We start from the raw sequence: 27,004 nt of genomic DNA, 5'->3' as shown, positions 1-27,004 counted from the left end.
AGTGAGACAGAATGGGATCATCAAAACAGCTCCCAAAAGATCTGAAAAACAAAGATTGTTCATTGTCATGGTTTAGGGGAAGGCTACAAGAAGCTTTCCCAAAGGTTTCAATTGTCAATTTCGACTGTAGGGAACGTTGTCAGGAAATGGAAGGACACAGGCATAGTGGCAGTTAAACCCAGGCATGGCAGACCAAGAAAAAAACAGGAGCGGCATAGGTGGAGGATTGTGAGAATGGTTGCACACAACCCACAGATCACCTCCAAAGACCTGCAAGAACATCTGGCTGCAGATTGTGTATCTGTACATCGTTCAACAATTCAGCGCAATTTGCACCAAAACATCTGCTTTTTATAAAGACCAAATAACTTAATTTTTGTCTCATCAGTCCAAAGCATTTTCTTCCAATATGAAGCTGGCTTGTCTAAATGAGCGTTTGCATACTCCATGCAACTGTATCTGTGGCGTGGGCGCAGAAAGGGCTTCCTTCTCATCACCCGGCCATACAGATGTTTTGGTGCAAATTGCACGGAATTGTAGAACCATGTACAGATACACAATCTGCAGCCAGATGTTCTTGCAGGTCTTTGGAGGTGATCTTTGGGTTGTGTGCAACCATTCTCACAATCCGCCGCATATGCCGCTCTTGTACTTTTCTTGGTCTGCTAGACCTGGGTTTAACTGCAACTGTGCCTGTGTCCTTCCATTCCCTGACAACGTTCCTTACAGTAGAAATTGACAATTGAAACCTTTGGGAAAGCTTCTTGTAGCCTTCCCCTAAACCATGACAATGAATAATCTTTGTTTTTAAGATCTTTTGGGAGCTGTCTTGATGATCGCATTCTGTCTCACTTCTGCAGAGAGTCCAAGAGAAGTGGAACTTGCATTTAGGCACCTAAAATACCTTTTATCATGATTAAACAGACCTTTATATGAGGTTCAAGGCTTAACAACATAATCCAACCAATTTTGTGTTTAAAGTCCTCAGTTTTACATGCTGTTACATGCATTAAAATCAGCAAGACCACAGGGGTTCCCATATTTTTGCACAGCCAGTTTTTCACATTTTATTTAATTTCATAAAACTAAATACTGCTTTTCAAAAAATCTTTGTTTGGAAAACATCCCAGTACTTAGCTGTTCCTGGTAAATTAAAGACATACCACTTTTATCTTTTTTTTGTGAAAGCAGAGTCAATTATAATGCCGGCTGAGAGGGGTTCCCAAACTTTTTCATATGACTGTGTATTCAATATTTTACCTGTCGCTTTAATAGTTATATATAACTATTAAATTTTACTTGAATTATTCTGCTTGTTGTTCACTTAGTTAGACACAAAGTGACATTTTACAATGACTTGCAGAAGAGCGACAGGTAAAATATTGAATCTTTAAAAAAATGATGTAACATCATTAAGGTTTCCTATTGATATTTGTTTTATAGCTCGATTCATTGAGTTAAGAATGCCTGTTTCCATTCATCAGTATTCAAGAATTTCAAACTGTCCTCCTAGTTTCTATGTCACCCTTAAAGGAAAAGTCCTCTGTAAACATTTGAAAAAATATATATATATTAAAAAAACTTAACAACCCGTTAAATGGAATACCATTAACTACACAGAAATGATGGGATAATTAATAAATATTGTCGTTATACATTTTGTTAATGGGTGAAAAGTGATAACACTGACATGGATGGGCCGCTTTTTCTGGTCTAAGTAACATAACTTATACAACGTAGTAACTGTTTGATGTCCGTGTCCCCAGTAACTTTAATTGATGGCTCAGGATGTTATTTGGACGTGGCAACATTGTTTGTTGCCATTGTGAATACTTACCAGAGCAACAACAATATGATTTAGGTATCCATCCTGCTTGTCAAAAAGCATTCTGGTAAATGTATAAAAAAGCCATGTCAAGTAGAAGCAGAGGAGACAGCTTGATGCATCCCATCATTGATGATGTATAATATATGTATCCAGCAGATTGTGTATCCAATAGTGGCTTTTCCATTTCATTCATACAGTTGTGCGTGTGTTTCCTGTCTTTTGAAGGTATGCGCTGCTACAGAAGCAGCTTTTTCAGCTGGAAGAGGCGGAGGGAGGCTTCGACCAGTTCACACGCAGCTATAACACCTTTGGGGTGCAGCGACAGCCTGACAACAGCCTGTTCTTTCAGGAGTGGGCTCCGGCTGCAGAGGCCCTCTTCCTCACTGGTGACTTCAGTAAGTATTCCTGAGGAGAACCGTCTCTCTTCTGAACAACAACACCTCAGCAGTGTCATGTCCAGGTTGTTTCAGCTCAGCTATACTACAGCATTTTATTGATGCTTATTTATTTTAATAAATTTTTTAATTGAATTATTTGCTTAACGCCAGCTGTAAGAAAAACTTTATAAAAATAGCATTCTTTGTACTGATGGTGTTGTTTGCTGTTAAATGTCATTTATGATCATCAGAGGAAAAGTGAGACTGTTTCAGAGATTATTAAAGTTCTTCCTAGCACCTTTAAAATAATGAGTTATTTGATAGAAAAAAAACTCTAAAGCATAAGGCACCGCGTCATCACTGGGTTTTGAAGACGGATGGATTTATGCCTCACTTCAGTTGCATAGTAACAATCATTAGCAAATATAATTTGCATTAATAAATACGAAATGCCACTTCAAAATGGAGCTATGTACACTGCTGGGACCAAAAAGGAAAAAGAGATTTCAGTGCAGACGGGAAGGTTGCATGCCTTAATGGGGCATTAAATAAGAAATTTTACATTTTCTGCACTTTTGAACACAAAAGTGCCAAACATTAAGAAAAATCAGAGAGAACTGCGGTACAAGGGTATCAGCCCTTTTGATCAAGCAACCTGGGAGTAGGAAATATGGAAAATATTGATTACACAGGATAAACTTGCATACTGAAGGGGCTTCTTTTGAATGGGGAAGTGGTGGTTAATATTTTAGTAGCCGGTTATTTCATCATCTCCCCGCAAAGTTGTTGGGAGAGTGCAACCTCTGTGTTTGCACTGAAATCTCCATTCCCTCCGGTCTTAAACTTTGAAAGTAATTTCAGGTTAATAGTCTTTTGAGTGTTTTTTTCAGTTAATGTGGGCTGTGGAAGTGCTGCAATTATTTATTTTCGTCATCATTAACAAGATTAAATGAGACTGGCTTTCATCTATCACACAGATATACAATGAAATGCAATCTCAGTGTCATTTTCTTTCCTTTCTTTGAATCTCTTTATCAAATATATTAATGCACTGAGCTCTATTACACACGCAGTAGTAATATATTAACCTCAAAGGACAAAAACATGTATTAATAGAAAGAAAAATAAGGATGTTGAAAAATTTGTAAAGCTCTGCACATGACTCAAACACCATTTGCTATGCCACGCCACAGCGCAAACACTTTTCCTCTGTGCCAAAGTCATTCTGAACTGACGCACTGCAGGTAATGATAAAGGAAAGCAAATGCAAACAGTAATACCCTCAGATTGATATTGTATGCCAAACCAGAGATTTGTCAATTTATTGGTTGTCCCTACACATTTTTTGTGCTAGTTAGTTATGTAGCTGCCATTCCCCTTTTCCATATTTCTCCCGCTCCTTTTCCCTTTTTTAATTATCTTCCCGGGACCTTGGGCAGAAGCTCAATTCCGACATTCAATTCTGTGAGAGATTACATTTTGACACGAGACAGTCATATTATTTGATTTCAATTTCCTAGTAAATGTGGAAACAGCCCGGCAGGCCTTAGTCATATGAATATGTAGCAGGTTGGATGCGTAATGCACAGTTTTTTTTTCAGAGGAGTGTAAGCAAAGGGAGATATATAAATTGTGAAAACACATGACTCGGCTCGCCTGAAGAGTGCTGGTGTCGTGCCCGGTCACTTCTGGAGCATCTCCTCCTGTGATTCATTTTTCTATGCCATCGTTGTTTATGCTCATACGTGGCAAGCAGATATGGATTACTGAATAAAAACATAATCCCTAAATTGACATGCCAAGGTGGTTGCTTTATAATAAATGTTTTTTGTCCTAATAAAATCCTGTCAGTCAATGACAATCTTTAATGTGTATTGGGCAGGTTATGCCTATGTGTTGCTCCCTCAAAGATAACATTTATTGAGCAGTGAAGTGGTTTTTTATCAGTTTTTCTTTTAGATGACTGAACCTGCTGCTTTACTCATGATAAAGAGTGGTGCAGCGAATAAAAACAGCAAGAAATAATAACTTCAGAAGTTTCAGACACGGCAGAGATACAAATGGTATGAAGATGAAGTGTAAAATTCTGAAAATTAAAGAGGAAGATCAGGATCACGGGGAGAAATAGAACAAAAGTGACATTGTTGACTCTCAGCAAAAAGCTGTTAATTGCACAAGGAAAAGTGGCAACGCGCTGAAAAAAGGAAGAGTGCAATTGTTATTTGTCCATTTTTTGCAATCACAAATAATTAGAGATCCCGGCGTGGTTGGATTAAAATGTCTGACTTTGGCCACTCCTGGTGGTGAATTAACAAAAAGCCTTTGTTTGTTTTTAAAATACAGAATAATATTACAAACAAAAACTGAGGTAATAACAATCATTTCATTTTTCATTTAACTTTTATTTATCCTCGAGAGACCAATTGAGGGGTGACCCTCATTTACAATGACGTCGAGTTCAAAACAAATTCAAAGGAAAAACAACAATACATACAAAATATTCAATGCAAATACATCAAATACACAACAACAGGTGAAGAGAAAAAAAAAACAATTGAAACATTTACCGGTACACAGTGGTGAAGAGCAGCCATTAAAATTAAATGGGTGAAAGTACAATATAGCCTAATTAAAACAGTTACAGGTAGAGTTTGGCAGATTTAAGATAGTTTGTTTAAATTGGTTAAAGGATATGAAGGTATTTAGTTTAATTTGTTGCTGTAAGTTGTTCCAGGAGTCGGGGGCACTGAAGCTAAAAGCTGTCTTTCCCAGCTCAAACCGGGCTTGTGGGACATAAAGCATAAGCATATCAGTGGAGCGGGTCTGATAAAGCCCATCTGAAATTTGCAGCATTTCTGTTAAATAACGAGGAAGCTTCCCGGTCAAGGCTTTGTAAATAAAAATGTGCCAATGTGCGCCACGTCTCTCTTTAAGGGAGGACCACCCAACCTTTTCATATAAAAGACAATGGTGTGTGTCATAAGCATCTCCTGTGATGAACCTTAAAGCAGAGTGAAAAACAGAGTCCAGGAGTTTAAGACATGAATGTGATGCATGCCGGTAAACCACATCACCGTAATCAAGGACAGAAGAAGCTATATAAATATATATATATATATATATATATATATATATATATAAGAAGCTTATAAGAAGCTATATTTAGAAATTCCTTTGCATAAAAATAATATGTAAATGTCAGTCTAACAAATAATACAGCACAGTTGTACAGGTAATGTAAGCTTTGTTTTCTTCAGAATAGTACATTTAAACTGTGCCAGAGACCATAGGTAATTTTTTCAGGATACCATACCAAGGGGACAAGAGAGATTCATGTTCTGACTTTGGCTGTTCTGTCATAGGCATGTATGATCACATGGCTTCCTCAGATCAAGATACTAATCAGAATTGAGTTTTTGGCTCTGTGTTGTTAACCAATTAATTTGATGTCTTTAAAAAATTCCTTTCTGTGTTTCCCCCATAGATGGCTGGGACAAATTCTCCCACCGCTACACCCAGAAAGAATTTGGCAAGTGGGAACTGATTATACCGCCCAAGCCTGACAAGTCTCCAGCCGTGGATCATAACACCAAACTCAAGGTAGCGAACACAGCGCCTTCCTAGTTGTTTTCTCACCCTCTGTAGGTGTCTTCTTGCCGTGTCAATGTAACGGACGAAGGACATTCCCTGTCATGTGTGGCGTCTTATGAAGTGAAAACATGTCATACTCTGAGCGTGCAGGAGGGAGACTACACAATCTACACAGCGGAGGCTAGATACACCCAAGGAGCCCATCTGATGGCTTTTTATTTCGGCTACTGTGTGAGGCAGGTATCCCTCCGCACATTGTTCAGTTGGTCTGTGCAGAAGCACAGCCCACGGTGGGTGTAGAATAGATGATTGGTTTTTAGCTCCATAGTAAATAATTCATCAGGGTTAAATGCAAAAGACGCACCTCCCCATTATGCATTGTCTCCCCAAGCAAACAGCACGGATGAGAAATCAAAGTGAAATGAGATGCCAGTCGTAGAATGGATGGCGTTGCCGTGGCAGCACTCTCCTTGGGAGCAGGTCATGGTTGGCACACGCCCGTGCCCTGGACAGGCTGCCCGGCTCCCATTGTCAGCGGAGGTCAGTCTAAGGACGATAAGAAGCAGATGGAAACGCTGGCACCTGGCCTCTCCGTGTGCACCCCTGCTGCCTATGAATGGCTGTCTTGCTGTGAGCTCCACTTCAGAATTAGTTCCACAGCACTCCCTCATGGAAGCACAAGCCTAGCTCCAATCACTCTTGTGTAGAGCGGCTTGCCCTTCCATCCCCTTTGTTCTGGGCCCAATTTGTCTCCATTAACAAGCTCTGTCCCTTTTGCGGGTATACAGTTTTAACAATAAGCTCTTTGTAAGTCGAGACTCGAGAGTATGCAACACTTTATTAAAAGTGAACTGAAGTGTTATCCAAGCAATCAAACACCCACTATTTCTTTCACACCTTAACTTCCCTGCATATTGCTTGGCGCTTATTGGTTCTTCCTGTCCATGCACCCCCTCAGCCTGCCCAGCAGTCTGGTTTTTCTTTAATGTGCCTGATACTGGCCAATTTGTCTGAAGGACCAGCGCTCTGTCAGCCTTTATGCCAGTCCATTTATCCAACTATCTTTTCCTAATCCTATAAACTGTGAAGCATTTCATGAGGGGAGCCAGGCAGCTAACCCCCAGGTGGCCTGGCCATAATGAAAAAACCCCAGAGGGGGGTCTGGCGTACTGCTCGCAGGCAGGTGGCATTGGAACAGTCATTACTTCATAACAGTGGCCAGAATTAGTTGGGTTATAATGCCTGTTTCTGCAGGGGACAAAACAGGGTGAACACATGCTGCGGGTAACACTACAGGATCGATTTCTTGGTGGGTTTTTCCAACTCACGCTGGCTTTCTCCTTTCTTATTTGAATGATGGAGGCAAAGTAACTCGTCAGTTAGATTTTCCAAACTCTACTTATTCGGCCCCCTTTCAGTCCTGAATTGCAGAAATAATGGATGAGAGGCAAAGGATAATGATTCAGTTTTTCTAAATTGCTCCCTAGCCGGATAAAAATCTCCTCTCCGGATCGGTCAGCCAGGGGCTAAAAAATAAAACACGGCAAAATTATCATCGAATCCAGATTGATTACAACCAGTTTTCTGCTCTATACTGTAGTTTTCTATTTCCTAAACCATACCATGTCTTCTAAAGCTTTGTATATGGTGTTGGAGAGCAGGGAGCTGCTATGTGGAAGAGGGGCGGCTTTCCCGTTGACACATTGACAAATGTTTGGGTTATTGGTTGAACAATCTGCATCATCTCTTCTCTGTAATGGATGAGGAGGAACAGCACAGTTTTATGAAGTAAGCATTTCATGGCTTTGAAGATGTAAATAAATGCTGACTTCACAAACGACCACATACATCCAGGGACAGAAACACAGAAGCCACAGCGGACTTTATAGCCCCCCCCCAAACCCTTTCTCTTATGCATTGCTTTTTTCATCATATTTCAGTTTCTATATTATCGATGAACCGTCCTTCCTGTAGGTTAGTGATAATCTACAATGTGTTCCATTTCATCCATGTCCTCTCTCGTACTTTTAGACAATGTGTGTACCCCTGGCTCTGAGCTTTTATAGAGATCCGATTGTGTATTTTGAATGTCCCCTCTCTATGTCATTCTCAATGCCCTTGCTAAGACCTAACAGCCATTTGTCTCAATCTCCTAGTTGGTAGTTCACACCAAGGAGGGTAAGCGCCTGTACCGGAACTCGCCCTGGGCAAAATATGTGACCAACGATGACCAATCTGTTGTCTACGGCTGGGTTCACTGGGATCCCCCTCAGGCCTACGTTGTAAGTTATTATTAAATGTTTAACTAATGTTTTTTTTTCAGTTTTTATTTACCTTTATTGATTTGTTTTGTCTGTCAGTTCCTCAAACAGCCTCCCATATTATTTTACATTTTAAAATCAGCCTTACATCTATAGCTGTTGTGGCTACTCTTAATGCGGGTGCTTGATACAGCTGATTTAAGAGGGTCTGAATGTGTCTCAACACTACTTGACGTTCTCAGCACAAGGGTTACACAAGTGAAAACAATAAGAGGCTATTAAACACCACCTTGCCTTCTTTATCGCTTGTTATTTTAATTAGCGTAGCCCTCTTACTTCCTTTATTTTCACTTTATTTACGAGTGGCTCAATCACGCACTTCAAATAGTGGGTTCACAAGACCTGGTGGGCAGCCATCAGGGAAACTGGTTCTCTATGTATAAAACATATCCCTCTTCTGTTGCGTAACACAGCCAGTGTGAATCATAGATGTTTTTTAATATTTAACGTGTGCAGAAGTATTATCAGCCTCCTGTGGTAAGAAGTGGGTGCAGAGACCCAGAAAACTCTCACGTTGACCTTTCAGTGCATACTTACTCACCGAATGTACTGTATTTAAAAAAAAATGTTTAGGAAAACGCAGTGGACCAGTCATAATTTTCTGTATAATTTTGTTTTTTTCCTCTGCAGGAAATCCACCCTCGGCCAAAGAAACCCAGGAGCCTGAGAATATATGAAGCCCACGTGGGCATCGCTTCACCTGAGGAAAAGGTTGCCTCATACACCAACTTCACAAACAAGGTGCTGCCGCGTATAAAAGACCTGGGTAAGACATGAGACCATTTTATACCCGTTGATATTTTTCACTTCCTCCTATAGTTTCTCTCTTATTTCGTTGGCTACAAAAGTCTGTAAGAAGTGCACAGCAATCATCCTGCTGTGATTCTCCATATCCAAGTGTCAGAGCTTGTGTTGACTCAAGTTGAGAACATTTTGCATCTCCTCCAGCCAAGAACAAAAGCAGTAACAAAGCTTAAAAGCCTCTGGAAATCTGGTCTAAAATGATAAAAATCAATATATGATATTAAAGGTGGGTTTCTTAATACGCTTTAAAAAAAAATCTGATTGAAAATTCATAGATATTATAATAGGCTTTTTTACTGTCTAGACCGTTTGACAGGACTGTGTGGGTGTGGCCGTATGACTGCTTACTTTCATGCAACTAACTCCCGAAATGACATAGCTAGAAGGATTTTGTTTTACAGGGGCTTTAAGATGAGGTTTGTATATTCTGTACCTCCCTACACATAAAATCAGAGCCAACAATGTTGAAAGAGAAAAAACAAGAGTTGAGTGGGTTCGAGAGCCATGTTTTTCCAGTCAGCCAGTGTCCTGTGCCAATCTGTCAACACTGGTCCACCACCCAGCAGACACGCATGCCATGCTGCTTTGAGTGTCACTGTTGCTCCCATAGCAGTGTGTTCAGTGGCTGACCTGTCATACTCCCTCTGCTCACATCCACATCAGCAAGTAAACATCCTGCTTGACCTACAGGGATCACCGACCATTGGACTGTGCCTTGTTTAAAAAAAAAAAAAAAAAAAGGGCTCCACAGCACAAGTCACGCACCACACAGCTAGGTATGGCTCCAAAACTGACAACTTGTTTCCCTTTCCATGATCCTGACACAGACAGCCAAAGTAGAAAAAATGCAGTTTCCCTGCACTGTGTATCATTCAGTAACACAAATACCATACAGACCTACAATTTATATAATGATAAATTGTCACAATTACTTGGAAAGCTATAGATTTTACTTTTACTACAGATTTCGAATGTATTTCTATTTATTTTTGCTGTTCCATGCACTCCACACACATTTGTTCATTCTGATTAATTCAGTCTAACTCTCAAAAAGTTTCTCTGCACTTGACTGTGGGCTGATTGATTGGTTGACCCTCCGGTTTTATGTGACTGGCTTTTGCAGCTATTCTAAGAGTAATTATACATAGAGTTTATTTATTAGTCAACTTGATAAACATTTAAACATTTCTGAAAGTCAATAAATTCAGTGGATGCCTTACTTGTACTTGATATGAATATTTATAAGAATAAACTGTCATTGTTCCAAACTTGAACTCTGATAAAAACCAATTATTCATCAGGCAGCTGTAACTATTAATGTTACTTTTTAAAAATGTCCTCCATACCAATTTTTGTTTTAGTTTCCAATGATGGAGCTAGTATAGTGAAATGTTTTCAATTAATTTTTTGTGATTGACCAAATTTTAATATTTCTTTTTTTCAACTGTTGTTTTGAAGACAAATTGACTAGAACAGTGGTTTTCAAACTGTGGGGCGCGCCCCTTATGGCAGGGGGGACGCGGATGAATATGTAAAATATGAAAAACCCTGGCCTAGAGAATGACACCCTTTTCCTTAATCACTACATTTCAGGACTGGAATAGAGAGTCTGTTGCTGCTTGCAGCTATGATTAAGCTTACTTATATTTAAAAGAAATATAAATGTGCATTCACTTGCGAGCGGTGTCTTACGTGGTCACTACATTTGTGACTCCTAACCAGGGTGTCTGATTCATTTTCACGATAATAAAACACAATAATGCCTTTTGATGAAAAGCTATTCAAATGGGAATTTAAACTTATTGGACAGATTCCTGTCTTGGTTTGCAATTCTGCTAATATGAGATGTGGCATTATTTTGCATTCAAATGCAGCTTCCCGCCCTGACGTTAATAAAAGGCAAAGATATGACTGGCACGGCGAACCAGGAGCCATCTGATAAGTGCTGTTTCCTTGGTTGTGTCATCCAGTTTAGTGGGAAAGAGAACTGCCAGAGTAAATGCTGTCAAAGAATCTACCTGCAGCAGTGAGGGAATCTGCACAATAGGATTCTCCAGGAGGATAAACTCCCTCGTCTCTAGTGACGGGCTGCCTCTGCCTGCCATTTCCTTTTCTTGACTGTGGAGAGAGTACTGTATATAACTATATAAATATAAAAAAGGGAAAAACTTCCTCTCACCCCGGTGCTTTGTCACACTCCTTTAGAAGGTGACATTTTTCTTTTCAATATCTCTTGACTGAAAAGAAGCTGCGATATAAATAAATAAATCTGCTAAACCTCAGGGCCTCCCTCTGGAGTGCTCAGTGGCAGTTTAAAAGCCTGTTGTTCTCTTATTCATAGAAGCATTTTTTCGTGGGTCTTTTTTGAAATGTTGTACATGACCTCCTGACTCTGATAGCTGGTGTTCCTCTGTAGCCACAGCTTGTCTTTACGATGCTGGAGCTTCTGTCAAAAAGAGAACATGCCTGGAGCTGCATACATACAGTATGACTGACACGGGTCAAGTGGTATTTAGTTGTAATGATTCCAGATGTTTGTTGTACTAAATGTACGTGAGTACATCAGAACAGTAGATAATGTTGTGCATATTTATATGTATTAAATAGGAAGCACGTCTTGTTTAACCCTATGTGGTACACACAGTCTAAGAATCATCAGTAATGAAACTGCATATCAGTTTCTTTCCCATACCGACCAAAATCACTTGACGATATGTTGAAAACTCATCACCATCCTTTAGCACGATATCGCCCAGTTTATATCTTCTACAGCTGCTTTTATACATATCAAACAGTCAAAATATGCTAAATTCTCATAACTTTACTTCTGCTCAAAAATGGAGCTTAAAGTTCTGTCTGTGAGAAGGTTTACATGAAAAGAAGACCTGCAGTATTGCATAGCTGAATCATATGTGGGCTTTGTATTTCTTCCTTTAGGGGACTATAATATTTGTTTCACAGTTTGAGCATTATTTTTTTTTTAAATGGGTAGGTTAAACAAAGTTCATCCATACAAATGTATTATTAACAGCTTAGTTGTTTGAGACAGGGATAGAAGACATACAGTAGGTATCAGATTGGCATCGGTATGTGCAGATACTCAATGTTGCTGTATCGGTATAGGCCATGAAAATGTGATATATTACCCACTTAATGATACGAAAAGAGAAGATGACATGGAAAAAAATGCCCTTTGTTTCCAGGTTACAACTGTATCCAGCTGATGGCCATCATGGAGCATGCCTACTATGCAAGCTTTGGATATCAGATTACAAATTTCTTTGCTGCTTCCAGGTAAATGCATGTCACTATGTCTGTTTTGAGGTTTGTGCATTTTTACACTCTTGATTTCAAAGTTCGGTTAAAAAAACTGTCATAGCATGTTTTGATTCAGTAGAAACTAAAACTCTTTGTCTGTCACATTTCTAAAAGTTGCTGCTCAAAAGGTGTTAACTGCTACCGGTGATGAAAATAATTTCTAATAGAACTCCTACAGATTTTTTATGTGAAAAACGCCTTTGACTACAGGTGTCACCCAATTAGCCAGGGCTACAATTATAACCACAAGGTATATTTATTTATTAATTTGCTGTGTTTAACACATTACACCCATTCTCCTTCACTTGCTGTATCTGCACTTTAATACAACTGGAAATAATTTTAAAGATTGATAATTAGATGTTTATTGGTAGGGGTTAATGATGAAGAGGAGACTTAGTGAGAAGCTCCCACTTCTTATAAATAGTCACCCGTAAAGGTGCTCCGAGAAAATTTCAGTTTGTGTTCATTCTTGCACCCCCTTTGTACAAAATAGGTAGTGTTTTTACTATGACAGCCGTAGTTCCTGAGTGAGTGCACCCATGACAACTGCATTAAGAACGAATATCATTCTTTGAACTGATGGTCTCGTTTCAGAGGAAAAATTAGACTATTTCTGAAATAGTTAAAAGTTCTTCGTGGCACCTTTTTTAAAACCAAGTTTAGGAAGTCTGACACGCTGTAAATACATTTGCTGTTAATCCAGAGAGTGGAGGGAATCATAAAAGGTGGGCTAGAGTTGGACTATTTATTTTCTTTCAGATATCTCTCCTCCCTTGCTTTAGAGTAGAGCATAAACCCGAAGTGTAATGTATATGGTCCAATTTCACCCGTGATTGATCTCTCATTGTGTCATTTAAAACCTGAGCGGTTGAGTGCTGGGAAGCGGAGTTACACTGGCGCTATGTGTCCTGTTTTACAAGGGGGCTGATATAGTGATAGCTGGAAGGAAAGATGGGACGCTAGTGGACAATGTGAATAGTGTGCAGAGAGATATGTGTGTCTATCTATATGAATGTATGCATACTTTACAGTTGGTCCGTGGAGTGTCATGTGAGCTCCATAGTGTCGTCTTTATGATCCTTTTTAAATAGCATTAAAGGACTGCAGAGGAGTCATAATACCGCAGGAAGCCCTCGTCGCAGTGTGGTTGGAATGGATGATCATAGAACAAATGATCTACAAAGGACATTTTGTTTGTGAAATAAGTCAAGGCAATTTTATTTATATCGCATGTAACAATTTGTTGTCCCAGGGAGTTCAATAATAAATACATATACTGCTCACTAGTTGTTAAATGCTTATCGGAAATTTAGGATTTAGATTGAAGGATGAGGTTTCTGTTTGGGTTAAAGCTATATACCGTACCTTTTTCATGTAAATGAATGTCGGTTACATTCGCCAAACAAATTGACACAAAGTTGATCAAGCCTATCAGCTCCACAAAACTCTCTGTATTTCTCAGTAAGGCAGCATTTACAAACTGGTGTCACCCCCTGACACTGGAGCTCTAGAAGCACCCAGGAAATGTTTCAGTTGTTGATTCTACTGCTGAGAAAAAAAACATGGACGTAAAGTACAACAGAAGGAATATAATCACTGAAGGCTTACCTTATGTAGATGCACCGACAGTGTTGATGCAGTGTGTGTGTGTGTGTGTGTGTGTGTGTGTGTGTGTGTGTGTGTGTGTGTGTGTGTGTGTGTGTGTGTGTGTGTGTGTGTGTGTGTGTGTGTGTGTGTGTGTGTGTGTGTGTGTGTGTGTGTGTGTGTGTGTGTGTGTGTGTGTGTGTGTGTGTGTGTGTGTGTGTGTGTGTGTGTGTGTGTGTGTGTGTGTGTGTGTGTGTAGTCGCTACGGTACCCCAGAGGAGCTGAAGGAGCTGATAGATGTGGCTCATTCCATGGGCATCGTGGTGCTGCTGGATGTGGTTCACAGCCACGCCTCCAAGAACACTGAGGACGGCCTCAACAACTTTGATGGCTCTGACTCCTGTTTCTTCCACTCTCCACCCAGAGGGGAGCACAGCCAGTGGGACAGCCGCCTTTTCAACTACTCCAGGTACCTCCTGTCTGGATCCTATGTTCACATTCATCTGCATGAAGAAAGAGTGCAGTCATTGAAAAGTAAACTCAAAGGCATTAAATGGTGTATTTTTTAAAGAGATATATAAAATATCTTCTTTCACATTATATCTACATTTTACAAAAAACTAATATCTTAGATATTTCAAGATAATATAAATTTTTTGATCAACTGAATGTATTAGATGTGCATTGGTCCTCATGGTGAAAGCATGTTTTAAAATCCTTCGGAAGCTTTACATTTGCAAACTGCAATTTCACAGTTTCAATTTCGACAAGGTAAGAAAAAAGTGTTCTTATGGAAGGGAACAATAACAAGTGATTGCAAAGTTGTGACGGAAATTGTAGTTTTGGAGATTAAAAGCTGCATTTAAATGTTACATGCTAAATTTATGAAATATATTTCCAGCTGTACATTACTGCATCAGCTATGAACATGTTTACAACTGAAAACAAGCTTGATGAATGGGCTCACGCTTTTGATTTTAAAACAAATGTGTTTAAAGCAACATATAAACAGATTGATAAATGGGGCTATGTGGGAGTTGACATACCACTCTTCATATTTCCTCATGCCATCTGATACAGCATTACGTGATGAAGGTCGAATGCAAGACATGATCTCAAGATGACATATTACATGTCTCACTGAAATGGCCATCCAGTCAAATTCACGGTTAATCTGATATTTCTCAGGCGTAAAATGGGCTATTAGTAGTGAATTTTAGTTTCCTCAGATGCTCTTGATCTTACCTTTTTAACACATTTGGCCGGACAGGTCTTGAATTTGAATGCGTTCCGAAGTAAGGATTATATGTTGGCAGCAGGCTTTGCTAATAATGTTTGTATTTTCAGCTACTTACAAAAGTTTAAGGAAAAACAAGAAAGGCTGGTGCTCGGTACACAACAAAACCATTGATTGTGTTGTTGTTGTAGGTCCTGTTAATTAAGTGTCTCCTCTAGCCTTTGTACCCAGAAAATGATCCCGGCACACATTAGAGAGGATCAGGCACTGTTGAGTCTATTAAATGGCTTTTTTGAACTCCCTTTTTATAGCTGTGTGTGTCGGTGTGCAGCGGTTTCCAATACATTAGACAATGTTTAGTGTCAGGCATGGGGTCTATAATAGGGGAACAAGGTTTTCTTCTTTCATTAGGTATTGAACTCTCCTTATATCAGAAGCGCTCATTAAACATGGTGCAGACATATGCCACGACTGGGAGGCATATGAGGAGTCATTTGTAAAAGCCCGAAGGAGCTCCGCAATGTCATCCCCAGTTCATTTGTCTTGTCTGCCTCTCTCTCAGGTTGTTTGAATCAACGTTTGTGTCAAGCTTTCCGCTATAATCCCTTTGGAAGGAAATGATCCTCTGGGGCTAGCCGCGATCCTAGTGTGAAACACAACCTGTTTTTAATCTAACAACCCTGCTCTCAGCCACCCCACTCTGACCATGATGATCTTATTAGATCGACAGAAACTGACGGATACTGGCTATCAGACCAAAGCTATGTTTGCCTTGTTGCTACTCCTCTTCCACATCTTTATTAAAAACAACTTTTTATTGGTATGTGTTTTTTTTTCAATTTTTCCTCATTAGACATTCAGCTCAGCGAAGTGAGAGAATGCTGTTTACCTATTCCTTCTATCCAGTTGTTAACTTCAGTGCCCTGCAGACATTGCAGACGCGTGCTTTGCTGACACTTTGGTTCGTGTATGTCAGAAAGTTCTTGCTACTTCTTTGCTGAAAGTTGAAGCTTAAACTTCTAACTGAATTACTAAATTGTTAATAGGGATGAATCAATTCAGTTTAGTGGAGAAAAGGTAGTAAAGGCTTTGCTTGAACCCTCGTTTTTTAACTAAAATGTTCCAAGTGCACTTGAAACATCAAAGGATGTTGCTTGATACATCAATTGACCATCTGTTAAAGACCTTAAACTCCAAAATCGATCTGAATTTACCTTTGATGTGAATGTACAAGGTGATGCACTTGACACTCAATTTCTTTTGATGTGATAAACAAAAAAATAACCGAGGGATATTAGCACTATTTTTTGGCCGTCGTTTCCTTCATAAACCTTTTCAAAGACATGAAAGTCACCTTGAGACGGTGGCCGAGTGAAAGAAGCTTGTGGTACTGTGTGTACGTGGTTGGCAGCGAAAGAAGCCAAGCCTTTTTGCAGATCAGGGCCTTCAGATGTGAGTTCTGAGAAGCTTGATGTGGGCTCGTTCCATAATCCCCCCCTCCCACCCCATCACCACCTCTCTCAGGATCATTTGCATCCTTTTTTTATCAATCTTTGTGTGAATTGTTAAGATATGAAAAATAGGCCCAGGGCCAGGCTTTTGAAAACTCTTTTAAACCCCTTCTCCATGTCCTCCTGCTCAGGGATCAAACCTGTGTTTGAGGGACCAAGGGACAATAATTCTCGCTTTGACAAGATAATTCTGTGTGTGTGTTTTAATTTTTTTCAAAATGAATAAGCCCAAAAGATATCTTTAAAACATTCCCTTAATGAGATTAGGTTGGAGTTCAAATAAGACAACATTATGTAGGTTATCATCTTTATAATAAAGTTCTAAACCCATTGCATTATATTTGTTTGTTTGTTAATGTTTGCAACCTACTATAAAAACAGCATTTGCCATATACATTTTCATTACTACAAGATAGTCTTTGGGTTGCAGTAACATAACGCAATAGTAAGATAACAGAACAGATATTTTTCTCTAAAGTAAAATAACTGTACACAAGGGGGAGGCACGTAGGGAAGCATCCTGCTGATAAATGACAGCTTTTTATTTTAAAGAAGCAGAGCAGAAACCATTACAAAAAACAATCTATATCACCCTTATTTAGGTTTGTACATACTCTGACCAACTTTTGGCCACTGTTGGAGTCCTGGCTACTGTCTGATCAGTCAATAAACTCGCGCTTGAAATGTCAACTCAGTGGAAATTCAGTCATTTTAGTATTTATTACCCATGAGTTATTTCCCCTGCCCCATCAGGCCACGCAGCAAGGGGAAAAGCTGTTTTTCCCCTCTGGTGAGCTTCAGCTAATGAGCTGAACTTAGCTGTAGGTGAGCTGTGCATGGCGGCTGGTTGGAGCTGCCTGCAGTGCTTCCACTAGGTGCTGGATGAAGCCAGTCGGAAGGAACATATAGCAGCTCTGCACCTTCATGGCCCCCAGACTCTTTAAAGTGTCTGGGGAAAAAATTGCAAAAAAGTATCATCATGGCAGTTTTATGTGATACCAATGAATAATTTACTTATTAAATACGTGTTTTATAGAGTGTAGATTGCAGAGAAACAAAAAATGTACTGCGAATTGCATTTTGATTTAATAATATTAATAAAATGTAGTTGCAAGAGATGTAAATTAAGAGTCAGTCATACTTAGTATTACCACATTTCTAAGCTTGGCAAATTCATTAAGTTAACCGTTTTTAACTGGGTCCCATGACCCCAGGGACTGTTATTTCCTCAGTAAAACACCTCTTTGAGTAACCAATCCAGGTGGTCAGCATGTTTTAACACAACTATATAGCTATGACTCTGTAGACATGCTTACATTTTATACGATGTCTTTGCCAAGAAGGTCATACCATATCATTTAAGTGATTATTCATGAGAGCGTACACCTTCAGAGATATCCTGCTCCACCAAAATACAGTCTATTTGAGAGAATTGTGATGGGGCTGAATTTGCCCGCCGGACCGAATTGGATTCTTATAGGCACTAAGTGCAAGGTGATACTAATTACAGGTTGCTTAACATACAAACTGCCTCGAGGGCAGCAGAATATTCCTCCCAGGATGACAAGCAAAAGCAGCTAGCTGCCAGGTATCCTAAAGAATGCCAGACAAATAGCAGATATCTGACACAAAGCATGGCAACACAGGGACAATCTGTCAGACAGCTAGACAAGAGTTTACACTTTGAGGCAGCCAGCTCCACCAGACTGCTTGGAGGGCTGCTAATCAGTGCCGTAGGAAGTGAAAACATCTATTTATTTATTTTTCATACACATGTCCAACACAGAGCACATATTTGAGTTTTAAGACACACATTGTGCTGATTGGCTGATTGAACTCTGTTTTCTTTGACTGTGGCTTATTTGATTTAAGGATATGTCACGACCAAACATGATTAAAATGTCTACTTTTATTCACAGAGGTTTATAGAAAGGACATTATAAAACATCAGCAATTCATATCCTTCAAGAATCTACTGTGCATATGTGTATTTAATCACAAGCTGAATGAATAATTCCATGACTGAATAAATAAACATATCAAGCTTCAACCAGGTAATGTTAATTTATTGCAGGTGTCACTCCTGTCAGTGTCTGTCCTGGACACATTAATGGCTGCACACAGATTGGAGAAAAGTTTGAAATGTGTTAAATGAGGGAACCTTATTTGTCCTTTTTTTGCTCCAACAAATACAGACCATCCATCAGGCTGTCTAGCATCGTTGTTTGAGCATCACACTTCTGCTGGAATGACCTGTCAGCTTCTTAAATTTATTTGGTCTTATCGGCAGCTTACCTGTGATGTTGTGGAAACGGGGACTTAAATATTTTCCTCTCAGCCATCATGACAAGCTGCCTGATCCATTATACAAAACTGACTTCTAGAAACACAGCAGCATGTTTCCATATCTGCTCCGCTCACAACGGAACATAAAGACCATGAACTGGGTCACAGCCATGTTCGACTGGAAGAGGATATAGGCTCTGATAAGGAGCAACCAGACATGAAGCTGGGGTTGGAAATACAGTCAAGTGCGAAAGTTTGTGAACCCCTTGAGCCTTTTGGAATTTTATTTATTTTAACCATTATTAATTCATTTTTATCAATACCAGTATTTTTTATATGAAATAACAGATGTTTGTTTATCAATTCAACATTTTTATTTTCCAGAAATCAATTGTTAAAACAGATAAAACAAATTATTTGACGAATGTTGTATGTGCAAAAGTTTGTGAACCCTGAGCTGCATTGCTTAAATCGAGCAAGGTAAACACAATCAGGTTGGCCAAATTGGTTGATGAAATAGACCAATGTAATGAGAGATCTTTAGGAAAGTAATTGGGCGGCACTAGATAAAACAGAGATAAAACCAGGTCAGTTTAGGCTCACCAAAGTGAACCCATACAGGTCAGACATGCTAAAAGGGAAACAAATCTCAGAGGATCTCAGGAATAGAGTTTTGATGTTACACATTTGTCTGGGGACAGTTATAAATTCATAAAAAAAAATTTGAGCTCAATCGGTCCACCGTGAGGCAAATCATCTACAAATGGAGAGCTTTAAGAGTGACTTAACATCTGCCTAGAAGTGGACTTCCTTCAAAAATATCCTCAAGCGCCACAAGAAAAGTGATTTTTCAGGTAAAAGCCAACCCAAACATTACACCTGGAGATTTGCAGACAATTTGAAACCACCATTATTCACTTGGGAGAAGGTTCTCTAGGTGGTAGGCAGAATTGCGTTTTTGCCCAAACATGGCGGTTTTGGTTATGACCAAACAGTTCAATTTTTGACTAATCTGTCCACAGAATAAGACTTCAGGTATCTCCAGGTGCTCTCTGGCAAAGTTGTGACAAGCAGTTTTGTTCTTTTTTGAGAGCAGAGGCTTCTTCAGCAACCATCCCATGAAAGCCATGTTGACTGAGTTTTCTTCTTATTGTGGAACCATGCACATCTGTCCCAGATGCTGCAAGAGAGGTCTGCAAATCACCAGATGTAATGTTTGGGTTGGCTTTTAACTGAAAAATCACTTATCTTGTGGCGCTTGTGGATATTTTTGAAGGAAGTCCACTTCTAGGCAGATGTTCAGTCACTCTTAAAGCTCTTCATTTGTAGATGATTTGCCTCACGGTGGACCGATGGAGCTCAAACTTTTTTTAAAATAATTATAGCTGTCCCCAGACAAATGTGCAGCATCACAACTCTATTCCTGAGATCCTCTGAGATTGTTTCCCCTTTTAGCATGTCTGACCTGTATGAGTTCACTTTGGTGAGCCTAAACTGACCTAGTTTTATCTCTGTTGTATCTAGTGCCGCCCAATTTCTTCCCTAAAGATCTCTCACTACATTGGTCCATTTCATGACTCAATTTGGCCCATCTGATTGTGTTTACCTGCTCCATTTAAGCAATGCAGCTCAGGGTTCACAAACTTTTGCACATACAACATTCGTCAAATAATTTGTTTTATCTGTTTTAACAATTGATTTCTGGAAAAGAAAAATGTTGAATTGATAAACAAACATCTGTTATTTCATATAAAAAATACTGGTATTGATAAAAATGAATTAATGATGGTTACAATAAATAAAATTCCAAAATGTTCAAGGGGTTCACAAACTTTCGCACTTGACTGTATGTCTGTTATTTCAGGCGACTTAGGAATTTTTCTAGCAATGTGTGCTTGCAGGTACAACATCATCACAAAAGATGGATTATTGTATGTTTTTTTAAAGCTATAGGCTACTGCTTAATTTTTTCATAAAAATGAATGTTGGTTATATTCAATGAGTTGATGTGGTGGAACAATGTGTTGTTCCCGTGGCCGAGTGGTATGTAATTTGGACCACATAAGATACTACTAAAGGAGCAGGCATTCTTCAGGCAAAGGTAGACGCGGAGAGCAGGAAGTCAGGTCTAACAGGGATACTTTATTCAAAGGTTGACATCAGGTTACAGCGAGTAGACAGTCTCTCCTATCCAACACCAATGGTATTTACTCATTACAATAATTCAGATCTTTCCTCAATTATCCTATCCTAGCCTATCCTGGACTCGGGTAAAGGGGGAACCCCCACAGCAGCCGTCTCCTCGGGCGCAAAGGCGCCCCCCGCGGCGCAAAGGCCCCGATCTAGTGAAAGCCCTTCGGCTTTATACTATCTGTGTGTCTGTGTGTCTGTGTGTGTGTGTGTGTGTGTGTGTGTCTGTGTGTGGGTCTGTGTATGTGTGTGTGTGTGTGTGGGTGTGTGTGTGTGTGTGTGTGTGGGGTGGGGGTGTGTGAGTGTGTGTGTGTGTGGGTGTGTGTATGTGAGTGTGTGTGTGTGAGTGCTTGTGTGTGACAGATCTTATATCAAGCCTTATTAGCAATAGTGTGCTTCTAAATAGACTCAAATGATAGTCTGTCCGGGCCAGGTCTTGCAATCATGTTCTATATTCTGCTGTGTCTGCAACAGTTGTTGTTGCAGTTTGTGTGCTGTGTGTATCAACAAGGTTAAACCTAAAGGTTGCCCTGTTCTGATCAACTCAACCCTTACTAACTTATTTTAATATAACATAATGTGTTGGAATCCCACATTGACACAAGGTTGATTATCAGCTCCAAAAGTATTTCTCATTATGGCAGTGTTTACAAACTGGCGTCACCCCTGACACTGGCGCAGGAGCTCAGAAGAATCCCAAAAAGCACCCAATAAATGTTTCAGTTGTTGATACTACTGCTAACCAAGATGAAAACCTGGATTAACAGCAGAAGGAATAAAATAGATTTGCGGTCACAGAAGGTCTACCTCATGTTGATGCGCCGACAGTGTTGATGTAATTACTCAGAATTTCTCATGGGGGCGACATAAATTACGCACCATAGCTTAAAAAGCAGCTATATAAGAGTGTTACTCTATTAGTGCTGTCTAACCTGGTTTCACTGTCATTGCAGAGCGTTAGCATCAGGACAGTGTCATCAGCAATGTTTTTGTATTAACACCGAAGTGATAACTTCATTAAACTGTATAGATATGCAGTGTATTGCATCAAGTATAGGGATCTACTTTTCCACTATGTAATTGGACTTGATGATGAATGGCAATGTGTGTCCTAATGTGGCAGTATGGTTTCATCTTGGGCCCTCTGGCTCTCACTGGCTATTATCTCCCTCCCATGTGGATACATTGTGTCTGAGCCTTTGTTGGCTCTGCGCAGTGGAGTGGAGGACCTAATCTATTTATCACAAGGTCTGCGTGACCACCCAGCCCGGCTGCTATATCGGATCATATCCTGACTCCCTCTTGCTCTTCCTCAAGGGAGGGAGGAAGCGCCGCTGTAACATGCAGCTTCACACCTGTCAAACAGTGCCGAGGTCGGTCATCCCCGAGGAATGGAGCACAGAAGGCGACGCATTTCAATGTATTTTCTGTCATGGCTTACTGGGGCAAGAAAAACAGGGATTTTGTCTTCTGCCATAAAAGATGTAGAAAATCAGGGATTTTGACTTCTTGCCATAGAGGATGTAATCCTCTTGGTGTTGAAACATTCAGGAGATGGACCAATTCCATCATTTTAAAGAAGAGTATTTTGGAGTAACGATTGTGTATGGATGGATTCTTGCAGTTTAAAGTGTTGTTGCAGCATGAATCTGGGACTCCAGACTTTTTGACGTGATGAAATTGCATAATTTAAACCCCAAAATGTTGAACTCTCCATCAAAAAAAATAGGTTTTTCGGTATCTAACTTTTCTAATTCAGGGTGTAATTTTGTTTCATTATGTTCCGGAAATAGGAATACCTCATTCAATATCACTTTTACAATTTTAATATAGCCAGTACTAAAAATTGAGCCTTACATCTTAAATTGTTCAACAACATGCTATCCAGTTCAGTCCATTTCTATAGCCAGGGATGGTAAATAATTAACATATTTTGTCTTAGTGCAATAAATTAAAAATTTCGGTTGAGGTTGGTGTCAACCTCTGGAGGTCAAATTATATTCAATTTAAATTAGTTTGGTGAAAGAAAAATGAGGGTATTAAGGCATGGTTATATAACCATTGTGTTCATTTAGCTTTCTGAGGCGGGATTTTTGGCCTAAAGCAAACGCAGCAGTTCACCTTAAATCAGTGTCATGAATGTGTCACGGGCATCACATCCTCTGCACTTTGCTGTTGCTTTCAAAACGCTGCATCCGTGTGTACAATGCTCCATTTGGTGCTCATTACTCACACAGCATAGACGCAACCAAATCTTTAGTTTTAACTGACGTTTCCATGGCAACATGCCCCACTGAATGGGAGGAGGTGAGGTGCGTAGTGTTCTTTTGCCTTGAGGGACTGTTCAGTTCCTGAAGAATCTTCCATTTCTAATGTCAGAAACGGGGACAGGGCCCATTTATGGAATCAAACTTCCTCAAATCTCCACCACCACGGTCCAGCAAACAGACATTTTGATGGTTCACCCAAGTATTTTCCCTCTTGCTTGTGGGACAGAGCATCTCGTCATATGTTAAAGATGGAAAGCAAAGACAGCATAAGTGTATAATTTATCTTATCGAGATAGAGGGAACTCGATTCTCCCTGCATGGTGTTTGTTTACCCAAACGTGCATGAAATCCTATCTGTTCAAATACACAGGGATTGGCCCTGGCCATACTAAACACTTGCCCAGTGGTCATGCGAGCAGTCTGATGCATATCGGAAAGCTTTGGCTGTGCACTGTATAAGCCCCGCATTTTTCATCCTGACAACTGGATACGTTGAAAGACTGCATCCTCTCTACGGTGTAGTTAATGAAAACACCATCTCCTGTCACTGACACTCTATCTCCAACATAATGGAGCTTTGGTTATCAAATTGTGAATGTCCTGTAGCGGTGGGAATTAATCTCTGCTGCCTAAAGTGCCTGATCTGAGATGTGTGAATAATTCACAGCACCTTCTTCTTTATCTGACCTTGAGCTGTGTGTGTGTGTGTGTGTGTGTGTGTGTGTGTGTGTGTGTGTGTGTGTGTGTGTGTGTGTGTGTGTGTGTGTGTGTGTGTGTGTGTGTGTGTGTGTGTGTGTGTGTGTGTGTGTGTGTGTGTGTGTGTGTGTGTGTGTGTGTGTGTGTGTGTGTGTGTGTGTGTGTGTGTGTGTGTGTGTGTGTGTGTGTGTGTGTGTGTGTGTGTGTGTGTACCTGTTTGTGTGTGTGTGTGTACCTGTTTGTGTGTCTTCTGCTATAGCTGGGAAGTAATGCGCTTCCTACTGTCAAACCTGCGCTGGTGGATGGAGGAGTACCGCTTTGATGGCTTCAGATTTGACGGCGTTACCTCTATGCTGTACCATCACCATGGCCTCGGTAAGCTGGTCTGTGTGTGTGCATCTAGTGTTGGGCTGGGCACTGTGTCTAAAGCACATCCTCCTCCTTCCCTTTGAAACCCACAGCGCAGTATGCACCCCAGACTCAACAAGCTTAAAGGAAGAGCCCAGTATGAGTTAGGTTGAAAGGTCTGACTGTTCCCAGCCATCCTGTGGTGGAATGTCTTATCTATAAAGCATTTTTCAATTTAAAAACATTAGGCCACAATAGACTAACTGCTGTCAGATGAGTGAATCTTTTCCCGAACATGAAACTGGAGGCTCTGGAGGGAAAACGTTGTTCTGATGATGTTTTATCATTAGATGTAGTTCATCACATTTATTTTAAAATGAGGTACTCACAGGCATACCATTCAATGTACTTGAGCCTGATTGGTTGACCGGCTCTTCTACAGCATTTCAAGTGAGGTTAACCTTCCAAGTGAATTTTGTAATTGTACATTCTACAATGTTGCCTGATTGGATGTTTTTTTTCAATCATTTATTCAGTGAAGAGGGCATTTTCAATTAAAATTTCAAGATAACAATTTCATGCTATTCAGTGGATCAACAGTTGATTGGTATAATGCATTAATGTGCCAAGAAAAGCTGGAATAGATCTAGACTGTTTGTCTATATTGCAAATGTTGATTCAAAAGAAAACATTGTGGATACTATTTTGGGGGTCGAAGATAGACAAACTGATGTGTGTTACGTCATATTGGATCCCTCTGAAATCCTAAACTGGTCGGTAGTACTTTACAGTGTCTTAATAAACAGGTATCTTTGTACGTTGTTGCTCATATACCTGTGGGCAGATAATTAATTAAAGAGAAATGTATCATTTCTATCTTAAATGACCCAGGAAATCAGCCTATATAAATAACAGAAATGTCTTGATATTAGGGACTGTTTTTGAAATCTGTTAAAAGATGTGAGGTGAAACAACCACTGCAGCACACACACTGAGGATTGAAGGATTTTTTAGAAAAGTTTGGGTGATGCACATGATGAGTGTTGATGGTGTGGGTGTTGACTCCTCAGGCTCTGGCTTCTCGGGGGACTACAGCGAGTACTTTGGCCTCCAGGTGGATGAAGACTCTTTGGTTTACCTGATGCTTGCCAATCACATTCTCCATACGCTCTATCCTGACTGCATCACTGTTGCTGAGGTAAAAACCCACACTCCATCAAACACACCTTGCACATCCACGTACTTTGCAACGACACTGCCCACAGCTATTATTAATTAAAATCACTTATTAGCTAGGCATAGCTTACTTACGTATTCATTGGTGTAATTAAGAAGTCAAGCACAAGGAAATGGGAATGTCGCTCTTTTTTTGGCCTGTGGTACAGGATCTTCAGCCCTTAATATGTGAGTTGTGGAGTGACTCTTGACAAGATAAAATGTGATATAAAATAGTGTGACTTCTCTGCAGGATGTGTCAGGGATGCCTGCTCTCTGCAGAGGAGTGGAGGAGGGCGGACTGGGTTTTGATTACCGACTGGCTATGGCCATTCCTGACAAGTGGATTCAGGTAAGATGATTTGACTTTGCTTTTTTGTTTTGATGTTGTGCCCTATATTGTTTCTCTCCTCCCAATCAACTCAGAAAAGAAAAACTGTAATTGTGTGCTTCTGTATTCGCTAAAAGTACAGCACAGAGAAAGCGTTTTCAGAACGGAGATGAAAGACAAAGGTAGTGACGGGGCCTGTGAGGAGGCATTAAAACTCTCCTGTGCTATGTAACAGCTGTGCTGTTGCTAAGCTTCTGAGCCTTTTCAGAAGCTTTCAAGTTTACAACTTGTGAAACAATGCAATGAGGATCTTGCCTTGCATGCGTGTGTTCCCATTTAGCATAAATGCACAGGAACAATTGCTAAATGATTAGTATTCAACAATAGAAAACTTTATTTGTATTGCACCTTTCATACATACAATGCAGTCTAAAGTACTTTTCATGAAATTACATATAAACAATTATTTTGAAATAAATGAACTTTTTATTAAGCATAGCGAACAAGCTACTGACTGGAAGGACCAAGAAGGCTTAAAGTGAACAAATAACAATTATTATACAGTATTACTATCCTAATGTCACATTTACAGTGAGGCACATTGAAGAATGTTAACACAATTTCTGGTGAAAATGGGAAAATATTTTCCAGTCCGAAGAGTCTCTTCACATGAGTCATGTTTTTTCACATGGAGCTGTGAGTTTTTTTTTGATCAACCTGAAGAAGGTCTTTATGCTTTTTGTAAAGTACTAATGCATTTGTTATTTCCCTCTTAATCATACCTTCTGTGCAAATGGAAAGGTCATTATTATCTTACATTTTACAGAGTTAAATATAAATGGTGCAAGGGACATAGTTATTTTATCAAAAATAAAAGCAAAAGAAAGACTATCTTTTATAATGTCAATGCAAAGGTCATCTAGTCACTAACCCAAACTGACATTTCTTTTGAGATGTTTTTGTGATTTACTTTTTAAATGAGCTTTGATTCATCATTTAGTTTGTAATGTCTGTCCTCGCTAGCTTTATTTAAGAATAAAATAAATAAATCAAATATTATTTTCAGTTTGAGCTAAATGCTCTGTTGATTCTGT

The 27,004-nt window shown here is 39.7% G+C and overlaps 1 protein-coding gene across 1 annotated transcript in view; it reads left to right on the top strand.

Annotated features, from left to right (window-relative positions):
- Positions 1-27,004, top strand: part of gbe1b (glucan (1,4-alpha-), branching enzyme 1b) — a 90,029-nt gene that overhangs the window by 19,096 nt on the left and 43,929 nt on the right. Inside the window, exons 2-10 of the mRNA XM_080054038.1 lie at positions 2,054-2,223; positions 5,690-5,805; positions 7,953-8,078; positions 8,748-8,883; positions 12,125-12,215; positions 14,086-14,295; positions 24,276-24,391; positions 25,435-25,562; positions 25,833-25,931. Coding sequence (XP_079910164.1) covers positions 2,054-2,223; positions 5,690-5,805; positions 7,953-8,078; positions 8,748-8,883; positions 12,125-12,215; positions 14,086-14,295; positions 24,276-24,391; positions 25,435-25,562; positions 25,833-25,931 — 1,192 coding nt within the window. The remainder of the gene's footprint in view (positions 1-2,053; positions 2,224-5,689; positions 5,806-7,952; positions 8,079-8,747; positions 8,884-12,124; positions 12,216-14,085; positions 14,296-24,275; positions 24,392-25,434; positions 25,563-25,832; positions 25,932-27,004) is intronic.

The sequence above is a fragment of the Ammodytes marinus genome, assembly GCF_949987685.1.
Source record: "Ammodytes marinus genome assembly, chromosome: 3".
Classification (NCBI taxonomy): Eukaryota; Metazoa; Chordata; class Actinopteri; order Uranoscopiformes; family Ammodytidae; genus Ammodytes; species Ammodytes marinus.
This window is presented reverse-complemented; position numbering and strand designations above follow the sequence as displayed.